The sequence below is a fragment of the Podarcis cretensis genome (assembly GCF_951804945.1).
Source record: "Podarcis cretensis genome assembly, chromosome: 13".
NCBI classification, from domain to species: Eukaryota; Metazoa; Chordata; class Lepidosauria; order Squamata; family Lacertidae; genus Podarcis; species Podarcis cretensis.
The window spans coordinates 10,527,835-10,546,196 of record NC_137182.1 but is presented as its reverse complement, the minus strand read 5'-3'; the positions used below and the strand labels follow the sequence as shown (position 1 = coordinate 10,546,196).

The window sequence follows — 18,362 nt, the reverse complement described above, 5'->3', positions numbered from 1 at the left end:
TTTGCTCTATAAGACTCACTTTTTCCCTCCTTAAAAAGTAAGGTGAAATGTGTGTGTGTCTTATGGAGAGAATGCAGGCTGCGCAGCTATCCCAGAAGCCAGAACAGCAAGAGCGATTGCTGCTTTCACTGCGCAGCGATCCCTCTTGCTGTTCTGACTTCTGAGATTCAGAATATTTTTTTCATGTTTTCCTGCTCCAAAAACTAGGTGCATCTTGTGGTCTGGTGCGTCTTATAGAGCAGAAAATACGGTATATAGTCTCTGCTGAACACCAACATGCCTACTAAGACCAGGGGGTTGACCAGAAAGGTCTTGATTTTGTGGTTAATCCTAGACCACCGATTCTCAAAGTTGACTGCAGTTGTCCCTTCAGAGGTTTAAGAAGTACACTAGCGAGGAACAAAAACAGACAAAAGGAATATCAACCCTACCTAGCCATTGATTCAAGCGGTGATTTAAGCTGGAGACAGCATCGAAAATAGCGGTGGAGAAACTGAGCCAAAGGGAATAACAGTAGTGGCAAAGGCTGTTGCAGACAACCTTTCAGAATGGCTGTGTTTTATAGAAAGCTAAAACCCAGGTCTGTAGCTTAATGGATCTAACTGGTACTCTGCTACATTTGGCACTGAAAGGGCTTGAATCCAGCCCTGGCTAGAATAATCAATGGCTTCTTTTGTCGGCATATTCTAGCTATTTCCCCCTGTAGCTATTCACTTGCTGGACAAGAAAAAACTTCACCATGCTTATGTTTTGCAATACAAGTCCAGCCCAAAATCCATTTTATATCTAGCGTTCCCATACTGGATGGTGAAGGATTCCAGTGACTCTCCTCCTGCCCCACATGTGTGAAGACTTATTCAGAGTTGCAGAACATAGATCTTCTTTCCCCTTGCACTCTGGGGTCTTGAGCTGTCTTTGTGAACGTCACTATCGAAACGATATCCTCGCCCATGTCCACTTGAGACCCGCACCTGCAGGCCAGCAGTTTCTTCAAAGCTCGCTGAAAGTCCCGGTTGAGGAAAGCATAGAGCATCGGGTTGATTGTGGAATTGCAATAGCCCAGCCAGGTGATGATCTTGAAAGTGCCAACAAGAACTTTGCTGGTGGAATTGGCCCCTTTGGCGGCCAACCATACGTTGAAGACAAAATACGGCAGCCAACAGAGTACGAAGACTGAGATGAGAATGCTGATGGTGCGAGTTGCCTTGTTTTCCAGCTGCAGGCTGTTCTGGCGTTTACTCTGTGGGTGGTAGTGAAGGTCGAGGGTCTGAGAGACGATGCGGGAGGCCTTGAGTCTGGATGCGCGGTAGATGAAGAAGTACATACTGCACATGATGGCGAAGGGGATGAAGAAGGCCAGAGCTGAAGCTACAATGGCGAAAACCCAGTTGGTGACAAAGACGCACTCTTTGCTCGCGTCAAAATCCACACCGGGTATCTCATTCCAGCCTTTCATGACGGGCAAAAAGGAAATCAAGGAAGAATAGATCCAGACAGCGCAGGTCATTATGATGCACCTGTGAAAGAAAAGAAAAGAATTCTTGGGATACCTGTTGCTACACCCCACTTGCTGTAACTGGTGCTTGAAGATGAGCCAATGCGGATGGAAAATGAGGAAAGATCAGGATTTTTGATGCATGCTTGTGCTCCAGGTTGCCAAAAGGAAAATGTTGCTTTATTGTCATTAGAATATTTGTCATACACAGTGGTACCTCGGGTGAAGTACTTAATTCGTTCCGGAGGTCCGTACTTAACCTGAAACTGTTCTTAACCTGAAGCACCACTTTAGATAATGGGGCCTCCGCGCTGCCAGAGCACGATTTCTGTTCTCACCCTGAAGCAAAGTTCTTAGCCTGAAGCACTATTTCTGGGTTAGCGTATGTAACCTGAAGCGTATGTAACCCAAGGTACCACTGTACAGACTGATTTAGAATGTTCAAGGATGTTCACGTTATCTTAGTAAAGTTGTTGCTGCTTTTACTTATCCTATACAGGCGTTCTCCCCACTTACACAGGGGTCACGTTCTGGGCCCCTACGCACATAAGGGAAATCTCAAGTGGGGGTAAAGGTAAAAGGTAAAGGTACCCCTGCCCGTACGGGCCAGTCTTGACAGACTCTAGGGTTGTGCACTCATCTCACTCTAGAGGCCGGGAGCCAGTGCTGTCCGCAGACACTTCTGGGTCACGTGGCTAGCATGACGAAGCTGCTCTGGCGAACCGGCACCAGAGCAGCACACGGAAACGCCGTTTACCTTCCCGCTATAAAGAGGTACCTATTTATCTACTTGCACTTAGGGGTGCTTTCGAACTGCTAGGTGGGCAGGAGCTGGGACCGAAAGACAGGAGCTCACCCCGCCGTGGGGATTCGAACCGCTGACCATGCGATCAGCAAGTCCTAGGCGCTGAGGTTTTACCCACAGCGCCACCCGCGTCCCTACAACTCCCCTCAAGTGGGGAGCAAGCCTCTAAACGCCCCTTGTTTCCCTGTTTTCCCACTCCCCACATAACGCTTTGCAACTAGTCTGGAGGCCATGCAGAAAATTGACTGTTTCTGTCGCGTCATCCCGCACATTGCTTGCTAGGCAGGGGGGCTCAGCAGTGTAAACTAAAGCCCTGCTGCGTCTCCCGTCTCTTTGGGGCTTCCTCCACCTCACTGAAGTCCTCTTCCGGCTCCGGGGGAGGAGAGATCGTCTCCTTGCAAGCCACAAAGACTCAGCAGCTTTCCCACTACTTCCTGGTTTGCATCTATGTATTTCCTGCTGCTGCACATATACACGGTTGCACATGAGTCAGTTTTGCGCAAGTACAGCAGAAAGGAGGCTGAGGCTTAGTAGTTTGTCTGAAGCCACCTGTTTTGTTTCTTGGAAGAGAAAAGATTTGAAGCACCAACTTCTTGGGTTGCAGATCGCTCACTAGCTTTGGGATTCAATTTTTGTAGAAGATGTTTTTGAACCAGTTAAGTGATAATGTTTTTGAACCAGTTAAGTGATATGCAGCCTCCTTTTCTCAACCACAGAACCCTTTTAAGATCCCATGGCTGGCCATACAAGTTTCCAGCTGGCGATGAAGGCAAAATATATGCAATTCACCCTCAGACATAAGACTGCACATTATTATTATTATTATTATTATTATTATTATTATTATTATGCATCCTATGAGGAATCCTGAAGCTATTTATGATATCATACATAAAACAGTTACATAGACAGTGGTACCTCGGGTTACATACGCTTCAGGTTACATACGCTTCAGGTTACAGACTGCTAACCCAGAAATAGTACCCCGGGTTAAGAACTTTGCTTCAGGATAAGAGCAGAAATCGGGCTCCGGTGACGCAGCAGCAGGAGGAGGCCCCATTAGCTAAAGTGGTGCTTCAGGTTAAGAACAGTTTCAGGTTAAGAACGGACCTCTGGAACAAATTAAGTACTTAACCCGAGGCAACACTGCATGTATATTTGACGACAGCTTATATTTTGAAGCCGAAAGTTACAGTGGTACCTCGGGTTAAGAACTTAATTTGTTCTGGATGTCCGTTCTTAACGTGAAACTGTTCTTAACCTGAAGCACCACTTTAGCTAATGGGGCCTCCAGCTGTCGCCACACCGCCAGAGATTTCTGTTCTCATCCTGAAGCAAAGTTCTTAACCTGAGGTACTATTTCTGGGTTAGTGGAGTCTGTAACCTGAAGCGTCTGTAACCTGAGGTGCCACTGTATTAATGAAATGGCTCTTAGGTTTTCACTTCCTCCTGAGTTGCAAGAGCAACAATGGCATTTTCTCAATCCTTAAAACCTGCAAATCAGGTTTTGCAACAGAAGCTTTGTCTGTCTTCCAAAGAGGCTTCGGCAGCTCTTAACCAACAAAGGGGACAAAACATACTTGCCTTTGCCGCGACATCCTCTTCGAATAACGATAGGGTGTTACGACAGAACAGTATCTGTCCAGGCTGATGAAACACAAGGTGACGATGGAAGCCGTGCAGAACATGACGTCAAATGAGATCCAGACTTTGCAGAACTCTCTCCCAAACATCCACATGCCAGTCACTTCATAAACGATGCTGAAAGGAGAGATCAAGAGATGAAGCTTAAGTCGATGGCTGGGGCCACTTTGCTGTTTTCCTCCCAGCCTTCACATCACACCTATGCGGGGAGAATACCGAACATAGTCCAATAATAATAATTTATTATTTATACTCCACCCATCTGGTTGGGTTTCCCCAGCCACTCTGGGCGGCTCCCAACAGAATATTACAAACATGATAAAGCCAAGTTACAGGGAACCAGGCACAGGGCCTTCTCGGTAGTGGCCCCCGCCCTGTGGAACGCCCTCCCACCAGATGTCAAAGAGAAAAATAACTACCAAACTTTGAGAAGACATCTGAAGGCAGCCCTGTTTAGGGAAGCTTTTAATGTTAAATAGGTTATTGTATGTTAGTGTTCTGTTGGAAGCTGCCCAAAGTGGCTGGGGAAACCCAGCCAGATGGGTGGTGTATAAATAAATTATTATTATTATTATTATTATTATTATTATTATTATTATTATTATATCAAAAATTAAAAACTTCCCTAAACAGGGCTGCCTTCAGATGTCTTCTAAAAGTCTAATAGTTGTTTACAGTCGTACCTTGGATCTCGAATGCCTTAGCTCCCGAATGATCAAAACCCGGAAGTGCGTGTTCCAGTTTCCAAACAATTTTTGGAAGCTGAACATACGACGGGGCTTCCGTGGCTTCCGATTGGCTGCAGGAGCTTCCAACAGGAAGATTTAAAGACAACAGGAAGATTTAACAACAGGAAGATTTAAAGACGGAACTATTGGAAACTTAAGGCAGTAGAAACATAAGATGATTAGAACCCCACTGAACCTGAAGCATGGGAAGCCCCAACAAAAATTTATAATTTGGCAGAATATTTGGACTATATGATATGTATTCGTATAATCTGGAATACTTAATGTGATTGGATTGGATTGTTAAAATGGAAAATTTAATAAAAAATATTTTTTAAAAAATAAAATAGATTAAACCGCAAACCCCAGGAAGCAGCTTACCTTTGTCAGATTTCTTACCTAAATGGCATCACCAGGCACGCCACGAGAAAATCTGCCATTGCTAAGGACATGATAAACATATAGGTGACTGTTCGGAGTCTCTTCTCCATCAAGGGGCAGATAAACACCACTGTGTTTCCCAAAAGAGTTGCCAAATCTATAAAAGCGAGTATCAGTCCGATTGCCACCTGCTGGAATCCAATGTCCGCTTCTGTCTGATTGGTGCCTGCTTTTACCAAGGACAAGGTGGCTGAACAGATATTGGATAGTAAAGAGATATTTATATCCATCTCTTCTAGTTGGGCTTAAAGCTGAAGAAACCAAGGACATCGAAGCCAAGTCTGTGGAAAGAGGGTGGGGGAGACTGTTTTATTCACTAACAGAGGTGATTCAATATACAGTGGTACCTCGGGTTAAGTACAGTGGTGCCCCGCAAGACGAATGCCTTGCAAGACGAAAAACTCGCTAGACAAAAGAGTTTTCCGTTTTTTGAGGTGCTTCGCAAGACGATTTTCCCTATGGGCTTGCTTCGCAAGACGAAACGTCTTGCGAGTTCTTGCGAGTTTTTTTCCTCCCCCCTTTTTCTAAGCCGCTAATAGCCGCTAAGCCGCTAATAGCGCTAATCCGCTTAGCTGCTAATAGCCGTGCTTCGCAAGACGAAAAAACCGCAAGACGAAGAGACTCGCGGAACGAATTAATTTCGTCTTGCGAGGCACCACTGTACTTAATTCGTTCCAGAGATCCGTTCTTAACCTGAAATTGTTCTTAACCTGAAACACCACTTCAGGTTAAGCTAATGGGGCCTCCCGCCGCAGCCGCGCCGCCACACAATTTCTGTTCCCATCCTGAAGCAAAGTTCTTAACCTGAGGTAATATTTCTGGGTTAGCAGAGTCTGTAACCTGAAGCGTATGTAACCCAAGGTACCACTGTATTGAGCAACTTCTTGTTATCTATTTATAAAAAGGGGGATACAGGTGGCGTTGTGGTCTAAACCACTGAGCCTCTTGGGCTTGCCGATCAGAAGGTTGGCGGTTCGAATCCCCACTACGGGGTGAGCTCCCATTGCTCGGTCCCAGCTCCTGCCAACCTAGCAGTTCGAAAGCACACCAATGCAAGTAGATAAATAGGTACCGCTCTGGCGGGAAGGTAAACGGTGTTTCTGTGCCCTGCTTTGGTTCGGCAGAAGCAGCTCAGTCATGCTGGCCACATGACCCGGGAAAACTGTCTGCGGACAAACGCCAGCCCCCTTTTCCTGTAAAGCGAGATGAGCGCCGCAACCCAGAGCCTTCTGTGACTGGACTTAACTGTCAGAGGTCCTTTACCTTTACCGTGGTACCTCAGGTTACATATGCTTCAGGTTAAGGACGCATCAGGTTACAGGCTCCGCTAACCCAGAAATATTACCTTGGGTTAAGAACTTTGCTTCAGGATGAGAAGAGAAATAGTGCAGCAGCAGCGCGGCAGTAGCAGGAGGCCCCATTAACTAAAGTGGTGCTTCAGGTTAAGAATAGTTTCAGGTTAAGAACAGACCTCCAGAACGAATTAAGTTCTTAACCTGAGGTACCACTGTACCTTTTTATTCATAGGAATCTATTCATTTGACCAAACTGCAGGAGGCCGTGGAAGACAGAAGTGCCTGGCGTGCTCTGGTCCATGGGGTCACGAAGAGTCGGACACGACTAAACGACTAAACAACAACAACATTCATAGTGTGCACAGGATAACGGATGAAAGACTTTTGTGGTGAATGAGCCACTTCATCCATTAGTTAAAGGTGCAAGCTAGCGTTTAAAGTTGTCGGCAAGGAAGGCCAAATAAAAGAAGCTTCAAATTACAGCAATCAGTCAGCTGTATGTGGCATACCTCCTCAGCAGGAACCGGTCACGATGAGCAAGGAAACTCTGTTTTCCCATTTTGTTGCTATTGTTGTGGGAGAGGAGATGGTGCTTTAATACTGCGTCTCTGATGCCTTTGGCACCATGACTGTTCCTCTTTGAGGACAGCATCATCAGAGTAGGGAGAGCAGGCACAACACTAAATAATACTTGAAAATAATAACAGAACCAAATCCACCCCAATCAAAATTTGGCTATCAAAATAGGTGTTTTTAGGCTGTAGATGGTTGATCCTCCAGATCAGGAGAGCGTGGAGGATTGGCTCCAAGATTTGGATGGAAAATAAAGACACAGTTCTGTCCTTCGAATGAAATACTGCTGGCTACATTAGTGACAGAGAGCAATGCAAAAAACAAAATACCGTAACCAACCACCAAACCTGCTGGACCTTTGAGAGTATGTATGCTTCTAAGCTTTGCTCTTTTTTGTTCTTCTTTTCTGACTCATACGACAGCCTTTGAAGCTGCATGTTTGCAAAATTTCCATATACTTTAGAAGCCGTCAAAATGCCCCATATTTTTGGATATTTGATTTAAAAATGCACAGCTCTGCTCATCTTCTGTTTTTCAGTACATAACATCGAAACAACATGTACACAAATTCCTGTAATGTACAACGTTCCTGTTACAAACTGGCCTCCTCCTTTGCCATTAAAGCTGTATGGTAAATATCAGACGGAATTTGAAAGAAGGAAAATACATATCCACAATACACTTCCAGATAAAATCAGCACTGGGATGGGAAACTAAATACAGCAACACAATGCTAAGGCGACTCACCTTTCTCTTGTCTCTCTTTGGTAATGATGGTATTACATTTTTAAAAATCTGATTTCAGTACTAGACAGTTCTCTGGCTTGCTGGAAAAAAGCAGAATCTCTTTCAGCCAGTGTGCATGATTAATCCACCTCCTCTGCAACAGAGTTGGTTATAATCTGATATTTCTCCCAGCGCTCATTTGAAAAAAGGATGGGGAAAAACTTCCACTGCCTACACTTCCTATGCTGGCAGCTGAATCGAAAAGATGAAGAGTCGGGTGGTTGGGAGGTATAAATACAAGCAACTTTTTCAAGTGACTCACACCAGATCATCACAAGAGGACCTGTTTCCCTCAAAGGTACGACCTCTTGCCACAAAAGGTTTCCCTGAATTCACATGCACAAACACCGTCTTTCTGTCAACATCAGAAGTTTAGTTTAAAACAATGGCTCATACTTTTAATAGTAAAAGGTAAAGGGACCCCTGACCATTAGGTCCAGTCGTGACTGACTCTGGGGTTGCGGCGCTCATCTCGCTTTATTGGCCGAGGGAGACAGCGTACAGCTTCCGGGTCATGTGGCCAGCATGACTAAGCCACTTCTGGTGAACCAGAGCAGCGCACGGAAACGCCGTTTACCTTCCCGCCGGAGCGGTACCTACTTATCTACTTGCACTTTTGAGGCACTTTCGAACTGCTAGGTTGGCAGGAGCAGGGACTGAGCAACGGGAGCTCACCCGGTCACAGGGATTCGAACCACCGACCTTCTGATCGGCAAATCCTAGGCTCTGTGATTTAACCCACAGCGCCACCCGCATCACACTTTTAACAGACTATATATCTAAAAAGAATGGGGAGAGAAGAGAATTATGAAATTTGTGTGCTGACTTTCTGTTACTGAGTCTGGAGATCTCTCCTGAAGGCCGTATCCTGTCCACTCCAATAGATACTGGAGTCAGACCTGGAGCGAGCAAGAATAGGGTCTCCTCCCCATCTCTTGTAGCCTGGGGTGTCCAGACATTTCGGAGAGGAGCTGTTGATGGGAAGGAATGAACCCCATTTCTCTGTTGCACCTTCCCAAATGCCCCTGTTCCTCTAGAAATTCAAAGAAATTGGGAGTGCACACAGCACTGTTAGTATATAGCATGTAGTTTGGCCCTTGAATATAGACCACTCTACTTCCATAAGGGGGACGCGGGTGGCGCTTCTGGGTTAAACCACAGAGCCTAGGGCTTGCTGATCATAAGGTCGGCGGTTCGAATCCCCGCAATGGGGTGAGCTCCCGTTGCCCGGTCCCTGCTCCTGCCAACCTAGCAGTTTGAAAGCGCCTCAAAAGTGCAAGTAGATAAATAGGTACCGCTCCAGTGGGATGGTAAATGGTGTTTCCGTGTGCTGCTCTGGTTCGCCAGAAGCGGCTTAGTCATGCTGGCCACATGACCCGGAAGCTGTACGCCGGCTCCCTCGGCCAATAAAGCGAGATGAGCGCCGCAACCCCAGAGTCAGCCACGGCTGGACCTAATGGTCAGGGGTCCCTTTACTTCCATAAGGAGGGGGCATGATTCTGGGGTTCTTTTTTGGGGGGGTGAAAAATATAATGGAAAAATGTGCCCACTTACTGAGACACTCCTTGCAAATTGGGAATATATGAGAAGAATGCCATCTTCATATTTGCCGCCTTTAATGTCTGTTTCTCATAACAAATTTAAGTTAAACCCACTACTAGGAAATAAGCTGCTAGTGCTCCAGTCCTTTGGAGTTATCTGGAAGCAAGACCCACTGAACACAATCGATAATTTAGAATCCTAAAACTACCTACTTTCATCCTGTTACTGGAAACCCTACTTGTATAAAATCAAGCAAACCATTTCTTTTTATCATTTACATAACTGTTCTCTTCCCTATTTAACAGACTGTTCTCCATCTGGCTTCTCCTCACACTCATTTGTTCTGGCAATGGATTTGCTGTCCCCTTCAGTTTTTTTGGAAAAAAGACCCAGTTTGTGGCCATTTCCCAACCAAATTGCAACGCCATCCTTTGTTGTGGCACCTGGACAATTGCTATGGATGCACCAGGGCAGCTGAATGGTCCGTGAGACGGTTTGTAAACTGAGTGCTCAGGGATCTTTTCCTTTAAAATATCGTCATGATGGTTCATTCAGGGATAGACTGCAACTACAGAGAAAGAAATCAAGGACAGGTTGTCTGCAAAGCTGTCAGAAACAATAGAATGCAGAAATTTTCATTGGGAAATTCAAACAGAATGCTTTTAGCTGCAATTGTATGGCCCCCTGGAATGATATCCCATGGATCAAAGGATCTATCAGATCACACCTCATAGAAACATGCTGAGGAGTTGGAAAAAAAATGCTTAAAATCCCATTAAGGAAAAAACCAGAGGCTCACCTACTGGGCCTTTTAGGAAAAGAAATACCAAAATCGAAAAAAGAATTTTCTTAAATGAGACCACCACAGCATCTAAATGGAAAGCTAAAGAACTACCTACCAAGGAGGAATGGATTCTCAAATTAACTGAATATTTAAAATTGGCTAAATGAACAGCATCTATACGACAGCAGTCAAAAAAAGCTAAAAAATGAATGGCAATGCTTTGACGATTATATGACAAAATATTGCTCTAAAAAAGACATGCTAATATCCTTAGACTCAGAATGTAAATGCATCAAAATGATAAATTATCAATGACATATGTATATGTAGAAAAAATAAAAACAATCAGAATTCAATGATAAGGCTAAAATTGATTTTAGAGAAGATGAGTAGCAGTGGAGGGAAGTCAAACAGGGTGGCGGGTTCGTTTTATTTTGTTTATGGTTTTTCTTTTTCTTTTGGAAATTGTATAATGATTTAATGTTTCTTTTCTTTATGTATTATTTCTCTTTTTTATTAAATTGTATGACGGAAAGATCACTGCAGATGGTGACAGCAGTCATGAAATTAAAAGACACCTGCTTCTTGGGAGAAAAGCAATGACAAACCTAGACAGCATCTTAAAAAGCAGAGACATCACCTTGCCAACAAAGGTCCATATAGTTAAAGCATTGGTTTTCCCAGTGGTGATGTATGGAAGTGAGAGCTGGACCATCAAGAAGGCTGATTGCCAAAGAATTGGTGCTTTTGAATTATGGTGCTGGAGGAGACTCTTGAGAGTCCCATGGACTGCAAGAAGATCAAACCTCTCCATTCTTAAGGAAATCAGCCCTGAGTCCTCACTGGAAGGACAGATCGTGAAGCTGAGGCTCCAAGGCCACCTCATGAGAAGAGAAGACTCCCTGGAAAAGACCCTGATGCTGGGAAAGATGGAGGGCACAAGGAGAAGGGGACGACAGAGGACGAGATGGTGGGACAGTGTTCTCGAAGCTACCAACATGAGTTTGACCAAACTGTGGGAGGCAGTGGAAGACGGGAGTGCCTGGCATGCTCTGGTCCATGGGGTCACGAAGAGTTGGACACGGCTAAACGACTAAACAACAAACATGATGGAAAATCGAAAGAAAGAAAGATCTGATGTTCTCGCTGAACCAGCATCACTTCACTGACATCAGTAGGGCCAAAAGGCCATGGCAGCAAAGGGCAGCTTAGATCTGAAATCCCTGCAGCTGCCTGACATACCCCAAACCAGATATTTCATGTGAAGACAGCCTCCAGCCTCCAGGGGATTGAGTGGGAGAGACCAATAGCGGGTCCAACGGTCCAGAAAGCGGTTTCTGCATGTACAGTGGTACCTCAGGTTAAGAACTTAATTCGTTCTTGGAGGTCGGTTCTTAACCTGAAATTGTTCTTAACCTGAAGCACCACTTTAGCTAATGTGGCCTCCCGCTGCTGCTGCACCGCTGCCATATGATTTCTGTTCTCATCCTGAAGCAAAGTTCTTAACCCGAGGTAATATTTCTGGGTTAGCGGAGTCTGTAACCTGAAGCGTCTGTAACCCGAGGTACCACTGTATTGTAAGGGGAATCTGGGGCTCGTCAACTGGCAAGGAGACTCATCTAGGAGAAGGAAAACTCTTGATTCTAAAGCTCCACTGCCTTGTGGGACATCTTCAGGAGAAGAAAAGGCTCAGAAGTAAACCCTACACAAATCGGGGGTGGAGTCCCTAAAGTGTTGGGATGGCTCCTTGGAGGTCCCCTTCAGGCAACTGTTGTTGGCAAGCTGGTGCCAAAATATTGCTCTGCTTTCCTTTGTACCACATTGATGAGGCCAAGGGGGGCGGGCAGGGCGGGTCTTGTTTGTATGGGTGGCCCAGAACCTCCATACACAGCTCTTTGACTTCACCCCCTGGAGGCACACACCATTGTCTCTCAAGGCAGACGGATGCCAACGACAAATAGATGGAGGAGAACATGAGCGTTCCTCCACACTCACTCCTGCCTTGCCAGCAAGAACTCAACAGGACTTTCAGTTCCTTCCCCAGTAAGGTTTATTATTTATTTCTACCCTGCTTTTCAATGAATTTTCAAAAACCGCTTAAATGAAATATGTTGTTGCTGTTTAGTCGTTTAGTCGTGTCCGACTCTTCATGACCCCATGGACCAGAGCACATCAGGCACTCCTGTCTTCCACTGCCTCCCGCAGTTTGGTCAAACTCATGCTGGTAACTTCGAGAACACTGTCCAACCATCTCGTCCTCTGTTGTCCCCTTCTCCTTGTGCCCTCCATCTTTCCCAACATCAGGGTCTTTTCCAGGAAGTCTTCTCTTCTCATGAGGTGGCCAAAGTATTGGAGCCTCAGCTTCAGGATCTGTTCTTCCAGTGAGCCCTCAGGGCTGATTTCCTTCAGAATGGAGAGGTTTGATCTTCTTGCAGTCCATGGGACTCTCAAGACTCTCCAGCATCATAATTCAAAAGTTTCAATTCTTCGGCGATCAGCCATCTTAATATAGCCAGTAAAATACATTTAAAAAAAGAAATTGAATTAGCTGCTTGCCCAAAATATTGTGTGTGTTATTGGCAAGGGGTGAACAGAGTGGGGGGAGCCAGCATGATATACTCCAGATATTGTGGACTTCAGCTCCCATCAGTCCTAACCAAGGGATGATGGAAAATTGGAAGCCAACATTACTTGGAAATCTGCAAGTTAGCTACCCCTGGTGTGGAAGGAAGAACTAAAGGAAGAAAGCTGTTAGCTTGGCACAGAGCTTTCGTTAACTGTCGCACAATAATTTAAAGGCCACTTTGAAGCAGCAGAAACAGAAATAGGGGCATCGTGGAGGAGAAAAACCTTCACAGAACCAAGAATAGCACAAATGCCAGCATGTCTGAGGAATAATAGCATGAACTCGAAAGAGATGCAACAGGAAATTGAAATAAAGCAGGCAAGACAGGATGTTTGGAGCAAAAGAAATCTAATAGAAGGGCTTCCAAACCTGATTTCTCTCAAGGTTCATAATTTTAAAAGATGAAACTGAGAGCATCTGGCAGTGCAGAATGAACCAGAAACCATGATGGGATTTTAAAAGGCAAAATATTTTCCCCCTCTTTCATTGCTGCATTGCAAGGAGTTGGACTAGAGTTGGAGCTGGGCATGTTTAGCCTGGAGAAGAGGAGGTTAAGAGGTGATATGATAGCCATGTTCAAATAATAAAAGGATGTCACATAGAGGAGGGAGAAAGGTTGTTTTCTGCTGCTCCAGAGAAGCGGACACGGAGCAATGGTTCCAAACTACAAGAAAGAAGATTCCACCTAAACATTAGGAAGAACTTCCTGACAGTAAGAGCTGTTCGACAGTGGAATTTGCTGCCAAGGAGTGTGGTGGAGTCTCCTTCTTTGGAGGTCTTTAAGCAGAGGCTTGACAACCATATGTCAGGAGTGCTCTGATGGTGTTTCCTGCTTGGCAGGGGGTTGGACTCGATGGCCCTTGTGGTCTCTTCCAACTCTATGATTCTATGATTCTATGATTCTTGGGATCCTGAAATATACTACAGAGTCCTGTAGTGATTTCATGCTCTTTGTTGCAGCTTGTAAAACAGTGATTGAATTGCCCCCCAAACCTCAGGCTTTTATATACATTATTTACACAATGAGTCACATCTGATTGGCTGATTCTGCTTCCCTCCTGGAGCCTGATTGGTTTTTTCCTGCAGACCAATCAGTTGTTGCATTCTAGGATCCTACTTGCCTATTGTTCTATGACCCTAGCTTAGTACGTAACAGATCCCTTCCAACTCTGCAATTCTATAATTTCTGAAGGGTGGTCTCTTTCTAAACACACTTGACACAGGTCCATCCTAAGCACATTTCTGCCAGAAGTAGCTTTAAAAAAACATAGTGGGACTTCTGTCCTGGTAAACATGGCAAGATGGGGGCTATCGTGTTGCTGCAATTTAGTTGTCGGCAAAATTAAATCACGACATTCTTTTGTGATGTCGGAGCTGATTACAGGTGAAACTCGGAAAATTAGAATACCGTGGAAAAGTTCATGTATTTCAGTAATTTAACTTAAAAGGTGAAACTAATATATGAGATAGACTCATGACATGCAAAGCGAGATGGCAGAGATGACTGGCAGAATCCGAGACCAGGAGAAAGAGACAGTGGAAGAAGATTGGAAGAAATTTAAAGACTATCTTAATAAATATTATAAAATTAATGAAGGTTAGAACTGACATGGGTTTAAAAATTATGTGGTTTTCAGGGGTGTTGATTATGGAAAAAGAATAGAATTATTAAAAAATATGGGAAGTAAGGGAATGGATTTGCTGATTAGATAATGAAATTAGAATACAGAAGGGGGAGGTATGAGGAGGTCGGGGAAATTAGGTTTAAGAAAATAAGGATGGAAATTATACTTGTCTCTTTTTGTTTTTTGTTTGTGTATGTTTTTATTGTTAAACTTTAATAAATATCATTTTTTTAAAAAAAAGACATGCAAAGCGAGATATGTGAAGCCTTTATTTGTTATAATTGTGATGATCATGGCGTACAGCTGATGAAAACCCCAAATTAACAATATCAGAAAATTAGATTTTTAAATGAAATCAGCAAAACAAGGATTTCAAATAGAGCAATATTGGACCTCTGAGAAGTAGAAGCATGCATATGTACTCAGTGCTTGGTTTGGGCCCCTTTTGCATCAATTACTGCCTCAATGCGGTGTGGCATGGATGCTATCAGCCTGTGGCACTGCTGATGTGTTATGGAAGACCAGGATGCTTCAATAGCAGCCTTCAGCTCTTCTGCATCACTCAGTCTCATGTCTCTCATCTGTCTCTTGGCAATGCCCCATAGATTCTCTATGGGGTTCAGGTCAGGCGAGTTTGCTGGCCAATCAAGCACAGTAATCCCATGGGCATTGAATCAGGTTTTGGTACTTTGGGCAGTGTGGGCAGGTGCCAAAGTCCTGCTGGAAAATAAAGTCAGCATCCCCATAAAGCTCGTCTGCGGAAGGAAGCATGAAGTGCTCCAAAATCTCCTGGTAGACGGCTGTGTTGACCCTGGACTTAATGAAGCACAGTGGACCAACACCAGCTGATGACATGGCTCCCCAAATCAACCCAGACTATGGAAACTTCACACTGGACTTCAAGCATCTGGCATTGTGTGCCTCCCCATTCTTCCTCCAGACTCTGGGTCCTTGGTTTCCAAATGAGATGCAAAAGCTGCTCTCATCAGAAAAGAGATTTGCCAAGAGACAGATGAGAGACATGAGACCGAGCAATGCAGAAGAGCTTTTCCACGATATTCTAATTTTCCGAGTTTCACCTGTATGGCTGAATGGAGACATCTGAAAATAGTTCCGTGTTTAAAAGGTGATAAAACGAATGGCCTGAACGTTCTCCCCTGCTGAGATAGCGACAATACTGAAAACAGATCTGGCCTTCGTAGTGTAGTTGCGGCCTCCGTTGTTGTTTAGCTTAGTCCTTCCCTTTCCTTGCCAGGCAAAATGATTTCTCCCTCTCCCCCTACAAGAGAGCTTTGAACCTTTGTCACACCACAGAGCTCCCTTCACAAATTTGAGACAGAGTGATGGTTGGCCATAGTGGCCAGGTCCAAAGATGTTTTTTTAAGAAGCGGTTGGATAATGGCCTCTTGAAGAGGGCCTGGGAACACTCCCTCACAGAGGGAAGCATTCACCACCCTACAGAGCCCATTAACCCAGCCCTTCCTGGCTTGCTTTTATGAGCCACGATGGTCAAGGAGACAGGTTTCGCTCATCCAAGCAGCCTGTCCACATCCTCGGAGGTAACTGTATGAATCTTTGCTCTTCACAAAAAACACCTCAAGGCCAAAGGACCAAACCATGTGAGATACCACAAATCCATGGCTGTCTCTTCCACAAATAAAAAAATTACATTGGGCTACATTGTGACTGTGGGGGGCAGTTTAACCCTTTCACCCCATTCCATTTTTCCAGTAAAGGTTGCTGCCTTTACTGCTACTATTTGCCTTGTTAAGGACTGTCCATTCAGAATGGTACACAAACACTTTCTCTAAAAATAGCAGCGGGGGGGGGGGCAGAAAGAAAATTGTGTGGCAGCAAGCTCTTCCCCCAATGTTCTGTTCCTGATCCAGATCGTTCCTGCTCTGCAGTTGCTAAATCTGAAAGAGATGGGAATTTCAGTCTGTGCCCGATGAGCCTCTGTTAATTCCCTGTCTTAGCATCTCTTGCAGAAGTGGCTGCTTATTACACAGAAAATGCCTTAATAACTGTTGGAAAAGCAGCTTTGTGATTCCTTTAAACAAGGTACCTTGGGTTAAGTACTTAATACGTTCTGGAGGTCCGTTCTTAACCTGAAACTGTTCTTAACCTGAAGCACCACTTTAGCTAATGGGGCCTCCCGCTGCTGCTGCTGCTGCGCCGCTGGAGCACGATTTCTGTTCTTATCCTGAAGCAAAGTTCTTAACCTGAAACACTATTTCTGGGTTAGCGGAGTCTGTAACCTGAAGCGTATGTAACCTGAAGCGTATGTAACCCGAGGTACCACTGTACAGTGGTGCCTCACAAGACGAAAATAATCTGTTCCGCGAGTCTCTTCGTCTAGCGGTTTTTTCGTCTTGCGAAGCATCCCTATTAGCGGCTTAGCGGCTTAGCGGCTATTAGCGGCTTAGCAGCTTAGAAAAAGGGGGGGGGGAGGAAAAAAACTCACAAAACTCGCAAGACTCACAAGACGTTTTCGTCTTGCGAAGCAAGCCCATAGGGAAATTCGTCTTGCGAAGAGCATCGAAAAACGGAAAACCCTTTCGTCTAGTGGGTTTTTCGTCTTGCGAGGCGTTCGTCTTGCGGGGCACCACTGTATTTGTCTTTTTCCTCCCATTTAAGACCACTGAGGAGACAGATTGGTGTATGGGATGCAGCCAAGGCTTCTGCAATATGGATTATTTATACAGTGGTACCTCTGGTTATGGTGCTGGAGGAGACTCTTGAGAGTCCCATGGACTGCAAGAAGATCAAACTGATCCATTCTGAAGGAAATCTGCCCTGAGTGCTCACTGGAAGGACAGATCCTGAAGCTGAGGCTCCAATACTTTGGCCACCTCATGAAAAGAGAAGACTCCCTGGAAAAGACCCTGATGTTGGGAAAGATGGAGGGCACAAGGAGAAGGGGACGACAGAGGGCAAGATGGTTGGACAGTGTTCTCGAAGCTACCAGCATGAGTTTGACTAAACTGCGGGAGGCAGTGGAAGACAAAAGTGCCTGGCGTGCTCAGGTCCAGGGGGTCACGAAGAGTCGGACACGACTAAATGACTAAACAACAACAACAACCTCTGGTTACGAACTTAATTCGTTCCGGAGGTTCGTTCTTAAGCTGAAACCATTTTTATCCTGAGGCGCGCTTTCACTAATGGGGCCTCTGGCGCGCGATTTCTGTTCGCAACCTGGGGCAAAGTTTGCAACCAGGAGCAGCTACTTCCGGGTTAGCAGACCTCATAACCTGAAGCGTTTGTAACCAGAGCGTTTGTAACCAGAGGTACCACTGTATTGAAATTATCCTCTCTGAACACTTTTAGTATTGGTTATATAAAGATCAGCATGGAAACAGCACCACCTGCAGGAAGGAAGGCAGCATATGCAATTCTAGAAATTGTACACCTGGTTTGGCTCCTCTGTGACTCAGTTTGTTGCTGGACATGGGCAGCAGTTAAGGCTGGGATTTTGGAAGGCTGAGAGCATTTGGAATTGGGCCAGGTCTTTCTGTTTAAATCTAAGATGAATGTAAAAGCCTGATCCCTCCACCCCACCCTAGCTAAGAATTCTCAAAACTTATACAAAAATTGTCCAGTAGCACCTTAGAGAGGAAGGACGTGGGTGGCGCTGTGGGTTAAACCACAGAGCCTAGGACTTGCTGATCGGAAGGTTAGCAGTTCAAATCCCCGCAACGGGGTGAGCTCCCATTGCTCGGTCCCTGCTCCTGCCCACCTAGCAGTTCGAAAGCACACCAGTGAAAGTAGATAAATAGGTACTGCTCCGGCGGGAAGGTAAATGGCGTTTCCGTGTGCCGCTCTGGTCCGCCAGAAGCAGCTTAGTCATGCTGCCCACATGACCCGGAAGCATTTCGGAGAGGAGCTGTTGATGGGAAGGAATGAACCCCATTTCTCTGTTGCACCTTCCCAAATGCCCCTGTTCCTCTAGAAATTCAAAGAAATTGGGAGGCAAAGCTGCACACAGCACTGTTAGTATATAGCATGTAGTTTGGCCCTT

At 45.1% G+C, this 18,362-nt stretch overlaps 1 protein-coding gene across 2 annotated transcripts; it reads right to left on the bottom strand.

The window, feature by feature from the left end:
• Positions 1 to 181: 181 nt before the first annotated feature.
• On the bottom strand, positions 182 to 7,946 carry LOC307201072 (histamine H2 receptor-like). 2 transcript variants are annotated; one of them, XM_079950205.1, is made up of 4 exons: positions 7,729 to 7,946; positions 5,072 to 5,394; positions 3,885 to 4,061; positions 182 to 1,517 (listed from the first exon to the last, which is right to left on the bottom strand). In XM_079950205.1, the coding sequence occupies exons 2-4, from the start codon at positions 5,341 to 5,343 to the stop codon at positions 854 to 856; spliced, it is 1,113 nt and encodes a 370-aa protein (XP_079806331.1). In that variant the 5' UTR covers positions 5,344 to 5,394; positions 7,729 to 7,946; the 3' UTR covers positions 182 to 853. The 2 variants fall into 2 exon arrangements, 1 of the variants encoding a protein (XP_079806331.1); XR_013832499.1 differs by lacking the exons at positions 182 to 1,517; positions 7,729 to 7,946 and having other exon boundaries at positions 3,955 to 4,061; positions 5,054 to 5,179.
• Between the last annotated feature and the right edge of the window lie 10,416 nt (positions 7,947 to 18,362).

Bases quoted from the DNA above. Each gene is read 5' to 3' on its own strand.
- LOC307201072 (XM_079950205.1), bottom strand. From the start codon at position 5,343: ATGGATATAAATATCTCTTTACTATCCAATATCTGTTCAGCCACCTTG. The intron at 4,062-5,071 runs GTAAGAAATCTG...CTCTCCTTTCAG, and splicing joins TGCCTGGTGATGCCATTTAG to CATCGTTTATGAAGTGACTG. The intron at 1,518-3,884 runs GCAAGTATGTTT...TTTCTTTCACAG, and splicing joins AAGAGGATGTCGCGGCAAAG to GTGCATCATAATGACCTGCG.